This window comes from Hylaeus volcanicus, chromosome 6 (assembly GCF_026283585.1).
Source record: "Hylaeus volcanicus isolate JK05 chromosome 6, UHH_iyHylVolc1.0_haploid, whole genome shotgun sequence".
Taxonomy (NCBI): Eukaryota; Metazoa; Arthropoda; class Insecta; order Hymenoptera; family Colletidae; genus Hylaeus; species Hylaeus volcanicus.
The window spans coordinates 6,754,119-6,766,475 of NC_071981.1; the positions used below are offsets into that span (position 1 = coordinate 6,754,119).

A 12,357-nucleotide genomic window follows, 5' to 3' on the forward strand; every position below is an offset into this window, starting at 1 on the left:
ACGATTTTGTATAGTTGGTAGGTCAATTATAGAGAACTGTTATATTTTTAGCGATATAACTATTATTATTATTCGTGATGTAATTATTAATGATAATTGAGATGTACAGTTTTGAGGGGTACCAACAAGTGACAGTAGCTCAGCTCTCTACTGACGACTTCGTATATTTGGTAGGGCAATTATAGAGAACTGTTGTATTATTAGCGATATAACTATTATTATTATTATAAGGTTCGTAGTAGTGGAGTTTATCGCAAAATCTCGCGTCACAGAATTGAATGATTTTAACGCTAGTTCTCGTCAGTTGGACTTCTTAAGTGTCTTAAATAGTGGGAGTACAAGTGTTTCTAGCTCTGGTTCATATGAACTAAGCGATGACAGTTTGTATATTGATAGTACTGTTAGCACTGCAAGACGATAGTATATTAATACTAGGAGTACAGAATTTTATTATCACATGGAACGCTCTCTACTCGTGTAGCGTTACTCTTATACAACAATGATGCACATAATCAAGTCAAGAGGATTATAATTCACATGGACTTCTTGCGTTTTATATTTTTTTTAATTACTATCAACCGCACGAAATCTTGAAATCTTCGAGCAAGGTGATACCCTTGATTACTATATTACTAAAATTACTAACAATAGATAGAGCCATCTTAGTAAAAATTCTCTGCAAGAGTTATCCTCTAAAATCTGTACTCTGTAATCGAAGGCCACAATAGTTTATTAAATATAGTATAATAATTAGTGAGGCCTCGAGTTCTCGACAGAGATTTCCAACGCCGTCAGAAACATTGTCTGTGAACCAAGGCAGGTCACTCGCGAAAGCCCCAAACATTCCTGACGTCTGAGTCAAGTTCGAGCTTTCGGTATGCGATGATCACGTGACGCAGGCATTTCTTTTTAGGCGAGGCCCACTCCGGCACACTTGACCTCCGTGCAGGCTGAGCAAATTTTGGCAACAGCCTGCGAAAATGAGAGCGACAACGCGAAACGCATGAGAGTCGGTCTGGAGCCTGTCTCACAGCCTATGCCAACTCTTCCGGCCGCAACGGTGAGTAAAATTAGAATGAAAAGAGCACGAACGTGTCGCCTTCGTTCGTGCCAATCGAGCTTTGTGCTTCGCCTTTGGCTATCTTTTTATACCATTTCCTGATCGCTGGATCACGTTTCATTTCACAAACAAGTGGTTACCATTGAACAAACACTCTCGAGGACAATTCAAACTTACCGAAACTTCATTCCGATTCAAATACTTGAAGAGTATACGAGCAGTGTGCGAGCACCGTACGAGCCTTTTAGAGTAGAGATGTTCCATTTAGGAATTTTTCACGACGACACCGAGCGTCTAATAGAAATCTTTGATATATGTATCGGATGGAATGGGAAGTAATTATCGTTTTTGCAAATCTCGATAATTATTCATCATTCATCGGCTCATTGATTTTTATCGATCTGGCATTGGAAATTTGCACACTAGACGACAAAAGGCTGTTGATAATAAGAGTCGTTACTAGACTGCGGATCTTTATGCAAAATAAAATCTGCGTGCCTACAAAAATTGAACCTAAATAGGAATTTATTTTATTCTGCAAATATTATAACATGACCTTTACTTTCAATCTTTTTTATATTCTTGCATATTGTTTGCATTTTGTACGTTATTGCACATTTAAATTTCTTTATGCAAAATAAAATCTTTGCAAAAATATCTACGAACCTAACCTACCTATTGAACCTAAATAGGAATTCATTTTATTCTGCAAATATTATAACGTGAACTTTACTTTCAATATTTATTATACTCTTGCATATTGTTTGCATAAATATTATAAATACTATAAATGCATAAAGACTAAATTAATAATTGATTAAAAATAGAAACTTATTAAGAATGTATTTGTTTGAATTCAGTGTAAAAGAAATGACATTACTTTTCGGTCCCCCTAATATTAAATTCAGCTCCCCTTAGGTTGATCAAAAGTACGAACTAACATCGATTTTTCTTAGACAAAGAAGTATATTTACTCTATAAAATATTGTCCATTTTGTTCTATGATCTTTGCTCATCTTTTGGGCAAGTTCCTAATTCCGCGTTTGTAAAAGTAATTAAGTTACTAATCATCCTAACTGCAGAGAGACCAACCTAATACGCATACATTGAAAAGACACACTTCTTACAATATTTCCGTCGATTTTCATGAATAAATCTTTACCGTTTATCGTTAAATATAAATCCACTTTTAAAAACTCCAAATTACACGATACATAATTCAACATTCATGTAATTTCCACCACATCGTCAGTGCTTAGTAATCCATTATTACAATTACCGAGGAGTGGCATCTACATTGTCCAACAGTTATTCGTCGTGCGATCGACCCAGCTCAGCTCGAAACCCCGAAGATTGTTATTGTTTATAAGAAGCGAAGCGTTCCGCTGGACGTAACTGAAACGAACCGGGAGATGACGGAAAAGGGGGGTACGAGGGGGTGAGGGGGCGTCCCAAGTTTCGCGAGAGGATGTCAAACGAACTCCTGACGCAACACCGTGAACGATAAAGTTTTCCATAAACTGCCGGCTCCGGGCATAAAATTATCGTGCGTAGAAATCCGAGCGACGGGGCTCTTGCGCAACGCTTCAAAGTGTGATACGTGAAACGAAGCTAGGATTGATATAGGTACACAGAGAGGCCGGTGATAACCCGGGGGTCGCGCACCTCTCCCACTCTGATGCAATATGCGCGCACACACTGACCACGTTCCACGCGTGCCGTTCGAACGACGGAAAAATCGAAATATGTATTCTCCCGCCAGGAGTCGTCAACAAGCTTCGGACCGATTGCGTGCCACGATACGCTCCGGAACCCGTATGAAATTTCGCTTAAATTCTAGCCGCGAATAGCTCGCACGAGGTATTCCAGCTGCTGTGGCGAACCCTCGGAACGAACATCCGCACGCATTAGCTTCCGTTTCTTTTTTTCTTCTTTTTTTTATGCAGAAAATTCAGCTCGAAATTGTTCGAGTAGGTGTGCGATACACAGGGGAGGATTATCCCTTTCATTTGAGTCTGTAGGAATTTTCAATATTCTTCTGGGTGCTATCGTTAGACCGGACATTCCATAATCGTGGACGTATACGTTGGAAGTTATCCTAAACGGAGGAAATGAATGTTCGAGTTTTAATTGACACTAGTTGACCGCGTCCTTAAATTGTAGTGTTTCGTTTGTAACAGTTCAAATCTGTTGTTCTCGATTAGATTAGAATCTTTCAGTGGTGTAAAAGATCTGCTTTGGCAGGTGCTGACAACGCTTCTACGTATCGTTCAATCTTATCGTCCTTCGCGTAGCCAAACAGCTGCACGTAGAACAAAAATACTCTACGCGTTCCACTTTTTGTGTAGCAGTCATCTTATTTCCTGTGGCTTTAATAGATTTCCTCGGACAGGTGTTGGGGTCCCTTTTCTGTAGCCGGGCGTTAGTCGTTTACAAAAAGGGCCAAGGATAGAGCGATTATACATCCTCGTCGTAATCGCGTCTGACACGCGCCCCTCTGATCGGAAGAACTAGACGTCCGTGCGTTCTTGCGTTGCATTCCGCCATCGAAGAACTGGTCCTCTAACCTGTAACATTGTCATCGAAAACGATTTCAGTCTACCTAGAGTCTGTAGATTCGTCATACTACGATATAATCTGATGCTCTCTTGAAGCCAAGTAGGGTGCACTCGTTATTTTCTGATGCTTCTTAGAAACACCAATAGTTGATAAATCATAGGAGCGTGACATCTGTATTGCATTTTGGTATCACTCGACGAAGACGGAAGTACAATGCGTAGCATATTTATAGCGACAGCTATATTCTTTAATGTTTCAGATTTTTGAGTAGGGATGAAAATAGATCAATTATATGAGGTAAAAAGATATGGTAATTAATGAGTTTTATATTAACCTTTGAATTCTTGTAGTAGTTTCAATTGTTTCGATTCTTGTGATACTTTCAATTCTTTCAATTCTTGTAATACTTTCAATTCTTTCAATTCTTGTAATACCTTCAATTCTTTCAATTCTTGTAATACTTTCAATTGTTTCTATTCTTTTAATACTTTCAATTGTTTCAATTCTTGCAATACTTTCAATTCTTGCAATTCTTTCAATTGATTCAATTCTTGGAATACTTTCAATTGTTTCAATTTTTGTAATGCTTTCATTTCTTTAATAAGCAGCTTTTAATTCAAACTATAGATTTAATATAAAAAGCGAGATTTTTAGACGAAAAAAATTTAACATTGATGTTGCAATTCATACAATTCTATATCATATCACCTCAAGAGTCCGAAACGTTTAACCCATCTCCATCATTATTAATGCACAATCCATCATTATTAAAGCTAGATTACTCAAGTTCACAAAATCCGTGAGCGTCCACGCATGATATCTCCAAACGCAAATCCCTGGGTACTATAGTTCCCTAGTAGGTTTCAAAACGTTTCAAGCCTCGATGCGTACTCCGGTCCAAGTTCTTGCAGCGCACCGTGTCGTTGGCACACCTAATCCTCCCTCTGACCTCTGGAATACTGCACGTCTGCTCGCCGTCTCCCCCCCCCCCCCCGTTCCCCCCCGTTTGGTGCCAAGAAGCTAGAACTTGGTCTCTCGTTTCGACTTATCTACGTTGAAAATCCCTACCGAGGAGGACCGAGATACAGCCGGCTCGGTGGGACAGAGCGGGAAGGAGAGACCGATAACCTCTCCGGCGACCTAAACCTAACCCATTAAGGAGAAGACCGGGGTTCGTGCACGGACGCGGCTATCTGCCGTGGCCACCTATATAATTGACGTCAACGCACACTGCTCGCCTTTCATAAAAACACCTCCCTACATCCGTTCTCTCTCTTGACGATTTCATTCCTCCGTGGACGCCGTCAGCGCTGCCAACCCGCCCCCGTTCGCGGTGCGCCCCTCTCGTCTTGGACGTCGTTCTTTCTCGATTTCGTTCCTCCCCTTTCTTTCACTCGGGCTCTCCTCTCTTTCCTCGAATTAATTTCCTTGGCCACGAGAGCTTACTCACGCCTCGACGTCTCTGCCCGCCACATCTGGCCGCCTCTCCGGCACTCTTCGCTCTCCTTTCTGGCTTCTTTTTCTTGCCGCCAGTTTTTTCCGAGCCTCCTTTCCCGTCCACTGTACGCGCCAGGTGATCCGGGCCGCCAAGATGATCGCGACGCGCACTGATGCGGGGGATCGTTCGTTCGCGGGAGGATCGGCGGTCTGTTCGCGGTCCGTTGACTCATGACACGTGGTGCTTTGGTGACTGTGCTCTTCGGCTATCCGCGGACGGCAGAACTCGAGCGATCGTCGCTCACGAGTTCCGCGTTTCTGTGAACATTCCTCGCGCGACGAGTGTTCACTCCAGTGAGTGCCCAGCGCGATGACTTGACGGTCCAGGAGGAAACTCGGCTGGACTGACGTGACACAGTGATCGCGGAAGCGGAACCATTGGGTTAAACATGAGGAAAAAGAATCTGAGGGTAGTCCACAAGCAGGTGTACGATCGTGTGCAGGTTCAGCAGGTACATTTTGGCGTCCGATTTATCGCCAGTTCCTCCCTCCCATTGTAACGCGATGTTTGCTTTCCTGGATCGTTTTTAGCGAAATGTTATGGAAAACCGCGCTGAACCATTTCTCGATCGTCGCTGGTGGAAATTAGGTCAGAATGCTTAAAAACGTGGAGTACGAGATAGTTGGTTCTCGAGTGTTGGTGGGAGCATCGATGAGCCAGTGGAGGCAACAAAACGTGACGATCGTGGTCTATTTATCGAGCGATACGAAAACTGTGGCCCGGCTGGGACCTGAACAGATTCGAGTCCATTTAATTCGCTCCTGTTAGGGGATGATTAGGATCATAGGCTTTTTGTCGCATACGATACCTACTTGCTCTTATTTCTTGAATTAGTCTCCTCCAGATGAATTGAAAAATTGAGTATGGTTGCAGCTTTAGGTGATGACTAGTATTAAACTGTACGCATGATGTGTTTCTTTTGATTAGTTTTCAATGACATTTAATTTCTTGAAAATTGTATACATCGTGAGTAATCATAAGTCACTTCGTTAATCTTATTTAAGAGGGTGCATAGCTCGCAATTTGTTAAACAACATAACATACATAAACACACTTCACGTACACTAACATAATTGTGATATCAAACCAAAAACTGAATAATTGTTGGTTCACGTTTACAACTTTATTAATTAATTTAACACGATGAAATCGCCACTGTAATAAGAACAGGAACTAGGATCATGTTCTGGTTGCAGCAAACGGACGTCCGGTCAAGTTTGGAGCATTTCTCGAGTACACCGGTGAAATCACTTCCGGGCAAAAGGGAGGATACACCACCAACATCGCTAACGTCCCTGGCGCCGTTAACCAGTTTGGCGAACTTGCCGAGCAGCACCCTCTCTTCTACACCCCTGTCTCTCGCACCAGCGTCGAAACTGCTCACGCCAGCGGACAACAAGAGTCTCATGAGGTCAGTACGATGAACTAACTTTAGCCCAGACCTGACCAATCTCTAGTCGAATAATAGATAACAAATAACCGGCACCCGTGCAAACTTTGCGAATGCGGATCCCAAAATTGGAGACTTAATAAAAAGTTGTAGGGTTGCCTAGCCATGAGTTGATCAAATAAACTATTTCCTAGGGTTTAGTTTCTCACTAGTTAGATATGGTAGGAATGACAGGGCGGTTTGCAAAACTTACATCGATGAGAAAATAAGATCAGAGTTTTCTACAAGTATAGTAGTTCTTGACCTTTTAGACCTTTGAAGGGCCCGTTAGCTGCTTCGCTAACTCTGCGATACAGGGAGCACAAGAATTGTTTAGAAATTACAAGCAAGTTACAGTAGAATCTTGTTTATATCAACAAAATCATGCTCTACCTTGAATATAAGAACTCGTAGCTGATCCCAGTGCCCTCTAGCTCTCCCTAGGTGAGCTCAGCACCATCTAGGCCTCCATACGTAAACTCAGTACTCTCCAGGCCTCCATTAGTTCCTATTACCTAAACCATGGTCGAACGAGGAGCTCTTTTAGCTCACACTAAGTGAACTCAGCGTCATCTAGCTCTCCATAGTACTCTCCAGACCTCCATTAGTTCCTATTACTTAAACCATAGTCGAGCGAGAAGCTCTTGTAGCTCCCCTAGATGCGTTCAGCGCCATCTAGCCCTCCACAGGTGAACTCAGTACTCTCTACATCTCCCATAGTTTCTATTACCTAAACCATGGTCAAGCGAGGAGCTCAAGGGTTCATGGAGAGGATATCTAGTGAGCCTCTACCATCCCAACTACTCGGTTATAGGAACTGCTTTGTCCCCATACCCGCTCCAATAAATGATATCCTATAGTTCTGAACTACAAATAAACCTGAGCTCCAGTACAACTGTGAGACTTTGTCCTATCAATTTTGATGAATCAGCTAGGTGACCCTATTTCGAACCTGGCACGAAGTAAGCTGAAGCCAGAATTATCGTAACCGAACGTTGATAAAGAGCTCTGCGCGAAGCAGCGCGCCGAATGGACGTTCGGTCGCGACAAAAATTACGCACTCCGGCTCGTAATCAATTCTCCCGCACGCTTATTCTCCGCTCGACGATCTCTCATTCACCGATCCGGAGTAACGACGATGAAGCAGCGGGCAGATAAAGCGTCGCCGGTCAAAGATCACGGAACGAAAAGTGAGAGACCCGGAGGCGGAACCGGGCGGAGCTAATCAATGCTGCACCTTATCGTTAACACGAATCTCGCTCGCGTTTTTTCAGCCAGGCGACGATAGTCAGCTCGTCGGCCGTTAATGGTGTTGCCAGCGGCGGTGCACCCACGGCGATGTACAGACCCAACTTCAGCCAGGCGTTCCAGCGTGCAGGACCAACGACAGTGCCGCCAACCCTGTCCGCGGGACTCTACCCAACGCAGAGCTTCACATCGGGCCTTCTGAGCAACGGTACACAAAGTAATACTGCTTATCGGTGTCCTTATAAGTTTGCCTCCGCTGTAATTGCTCGTGAGGGCAGGCTCAGTAGTCGCAGACACCTGTCTCAAAAAGATTGGTGTGGGATCATAGGTCTATAACGTAAAAGGAAGCTCGATATGGATTAGTTGTGACTTTACATGGTGCAGGTCGATGTGTTACTGTCTGCAGGGATGCAAAACGATATTTTCACCTGCTTTTTGTTGACGTTGTGGTGCAGAGATACCTCCGAATTGTATGCATATATTCCAGTTAATTTTACATGTATAGTTTATACATCTATAGACCTACTATACCATACCAATTCCATTGAAATTAATATCTGCAACCATTGACTTTGCCCTTGTTATTTTTATTTTTATTTTCTCCTGCGTATAATAAATTCAAACGATTCCATGGAACTGATTTCATGAACCTGTAAAAAATACTATTCTTCCATTTCGATACTTCATCAATACCGAACGAATCCATGTTCGGTCAGTTCAAATATTTCCCGCCGAAAGGGGACTTCCCTCGCTCAGCCTGCATGCGAACAGCTTACCTTACGCTTGAGAAGACGCTTGTAGCCTCAGCAAAAAGAGATTGATCTGATAACTAATCGTGATTGCTTTTCCAGGACCGACGGACTTGAGCATGAAGAACACGAAGCCCCTTTTAAGCCACAAGTTAAACGCGACAGAAATGACCGCCGTCAGACAACTGATCACCGGATATCGAGAGTCTGCCGCGTTTCTCTTGAGGTCCGCCGACGAACTCGAGCAATTGCTGCTCCAGCAACCATAGAGCTACGTTTACGTAGCCAGCGGCCAGCAGCTGGGCTCGTAGAGCCCTCCCGAGCGTGAAGTAGACACGTGAAGCGCGAACACAACGTCCTAGGACCGAGACTTTAACGCCAGCACGAACGAAGCTCGCTTAAGCCCCGTGAAGTCGATATTACCGACGGTTGGTAACGAGTTTCTATTATCCTTCAGCTGGGAAACGCAGCCCCTAGACCACGTCGATCCACGAAACCGATAAATGCTACCAACCCGACGAAACTTACCCCGAGAAACCTCAAACTGGAGCTTCGTACCGCGCGAGGTACTTCCCAGGTGGCTCTCGGGGGATCCCCTGCGGGGAAGGCCCGCGGATTCGAATCGCTGGCCGCGGCCAATGGTGGATTTCGTCTTAGAGAACCGAGTTCCACGCGTCACGATCGCTAGAACGCGTTCTTAGGGCTAGGTTTAAGGAAACTATTCAAACAGGGTGTACATAAAGAGGATTTACAGATATTTACTTAACTACCGATAAGCTTAAGCTTAACATACGAGACGGCGTGTGTGGCGTGCGTGTGAGTGTGCGTGTGAGAGGCTTTGACGGAGAAGCGGCCCGGCGGGAGAGTTGATCGTTGCTCAAAAGTATTTGGCACACTCTAGGGGGTGCTGCGAGCTGCGCGAGTACCCGATCGCAACGACCACGTATATGTTCAAAGTAGACGTTTCTTTTTTGTTTCTACTCGAGCTTGCAGCTCCGAGTAACCACGCGTTATGATCGTTTTCCCGACGATGTACATACATACATACGGCTGATCAGTGAACGAGCGTCTGCGTCCCTCGTCGATTGGAGGGGAGTGAGGAACGAGGAGAGTCGGTGAGTGTAGTCTGAAAACGAATAGCACTACGGTCACACGTGTACATAGGGACGTACGTACGCATACGTTCGCGCACAGACATGTGTATATAAATAGGTCGCAGGACAAGATGGCTTTTTTTCGACTGGCGAACGCGTCAGTGTGGAAACGATGAGTATAATTGATAATTAATTGTACACTTGCCGAGCCACCTTGGGTCGGTACAGAGCATAGTACTTGAACCGTGCAGGTTGCGTCGAAGATCGTGGCTGGAAAGTCGAGCTACAATTCTATTTTGAGAGTTGAAGGGAAATTGTGGAACGAGTTTTTAGGGAACTTAAATTTTTGGGAAATAGTACTCTGGAGTTAATCGAAGTGGACTCGTTGAGAATCAGAAGTCTAGATTGAGATCTAGAGTATTTAGCGCGGAGTTCATACTTTACCTGCTTATAAAACGTAAAATTAGATGAATAAATTTGACTTTAAAGTAATACTAATAAAATATCGGTAAAAGTATAGAATATCAAAATTAATACGAGTAAACGGTTCGTAGGAAAAAAATTGCTGCAATCCACGATCTTCGTCACGAATTGTACACATTTATCGGGACCATCTTGTCACGATCCGACAATACGTTGAAACCGTATTTGTGGTCTCCGGACGCATCACTGTGTTACCAAAGAACACTGATTATTATTATACGATAATATACGTAGCGCTATATATACACGCGTTTATTTCCCCCCTCTCTTCTTTTATTTTCTTTGTTTTAAGTGATTTCTTTATTAAGGTGATACCGTCATTCTCATCGGACCAAGAAGTCATTCTGTTTAACCTGTTTAACGAGAAATTTAAAAAAGCACACGACAGGGGTCGCGCCACACCGATATCTTTCGCCATAGATCAATTTCATCTTCTTTCTTTTTTTATTATTGATTACGCGTCTGTCGTAATTGTAATAATTATCGCGTTTTATTATCGCTACTACCATTTATATTATATTATATTATATCATGCTATTGTCATTACGATTATCGGTTTTCACGAACCAAGAGGAAGAAGGGTTGTCACCCCTTTCGTCGAGACTAGTTTTTCGCGAAGCAGTTTTCGCCCGTTAATTCTATTCTATCGTTATTTTGTACATAGTTTATACACGTCGTCGTATCCAAGATACGCAGTGAAAGGAAAAAGAAAGAAAACCGCGGGTACACGAGTTTCTTTTAACGAGATATGAAGAGAGAAAAAATATATATTATTATTATTATTATTATTATTATTATTATTATTATAATTATTATTATTGTATACAGTATGGTCGGTTTGAGTGTATATACGCAATTATTTCACCAACTGCGGCAGATACAAATAAATGTTATTCATATAAAAATTGTTGACTTGGTGTGGGAAATATAACATTGGACTGGACCTGTGAGATTATTACTTGCAAAGATTTCGTCATTTCCGTTTTTTTAAATCGTATATTTTTATTTTACCCATCCTATTGCATAGCAAGATGCATTTATTCAGAAAAATACATACTAGAAATTATTAGAAGCAATGTAAAAATGCATTTGGAATAAATTAATAATTTAATTAATTTTCTAGTCAAATCATCCTAAAACATTCCTTCGATGACTTTTACGATTTCATAAGTAATCTAGATAAATATGAGAATAGACGAAGATCAGTTTAATTTGAACGGTAAATTCTCGCCGGTATTTATAGATCCACTTTAACAGATCGGTGTATTTCTTGCAGCCTGTTAAATCCATCTTGAAATGAACAATAAGATGTATTTTTATTTTAAACATGACAGCATTGCAGTCTCTGCAAGTATCAATCTGACATTCAGCCGTTATATACTCTGCTCCATGAATAATAATTTGTATACAAGTGATGTTCCTTGTACCTTCTGTAAGTGGACAATAATTGTGCGTACACAGTTAAACCGTACACACTGTATATCTGTATATCGTAACGTATTGTGTGTATATACTGTATGCGATTGTAAAATATGTTCACGCGGATGATCGATGGCCGTGGTCGCCACAGTGAAACATTCCACCGATATGGGAAAGAGGACGGTTAGGAAAAAGAAAGGTTTGACGAACAGCTGTCCGACTGTTTTAGAAACGAACGACTTCTCACCCAGACCCCACTGCATGAAGTCATGCTTCCTTTTTCCTTTTCCGTTTCGCGACCGTTTTCACCGTTCGAGGTCGCCTACCGTACGTGTCTCTTGAAAGTAACCGTGAAAAGCATATCCCGTCGGTCGGCGATCGTTCAAATACCTCTAGCCATGGGCGTGTTACTAATTTCCAAGCAATTCAGTCGCACACAAATCCCCATCGACTCGAACCACACCCAAAACCGTAGTCTTCAAATCCTCGAGAGTCAATGATCTTGAAGACGCTTAGGGGCTTGAAATGTTTGGCGATTTTAAAGTTATTCAAGTATTAGGTATCTGTTTGGAAATAAGGTGGACAAAAGGATTAAATTGCTATTTATGTTTTATTGTTATTAATGACGAAAACACATAACAGTACTTGACTTACTAATAACTTGAAGAGCATCAAGTACAGTATAATTTGATTACAATATATCCTGCCACTATTCATATTATAAAAGAATCTTATTTAAGTTCCAACTTAAATTCTAATTTCACAAATGTAGTCTTGTCCTTCAAGTTGTCATAGGTTCTTCACTTATCTCTATTACC

At 42.3% G+C, this 12,357-nt stretch overlaps 1 protein-coding gene across 1 annotated transcript in view; it reads left to right on the forward strand.

The window, feature by feature from the left end:
* Positions 1–12,130, forward strand: part of LOC128878167 (nucleolar protein 4-like) — a 101,545-nt gene extending 89,415 nt beyond the window's left edge. Inside the window, exons 5-8 of the mRNA XM_054126135.1 lie at positions 914–1,060; positions 6,314–6,528; positions 7,821–8,011; positions 8,646–12,130. Of these exons, the coding sequence (XP_053982110.1) occupies positions 914–1,060; positions 6,314–6,528; positions 7,821–8,011; positions 8,646–8,812 (720 nt within the window). The 3' untranslated portion in view covers positions 8,813–12,130. The remainder of the gene's footprint in view (positions 1–913; positions 1,061–6,313; positions 6,529–7,820; positions 8,012–8,645) is intronic.
* The last annotated feature ends 227 nt before the right edge of the window (positions 12,131–12,357 follow it).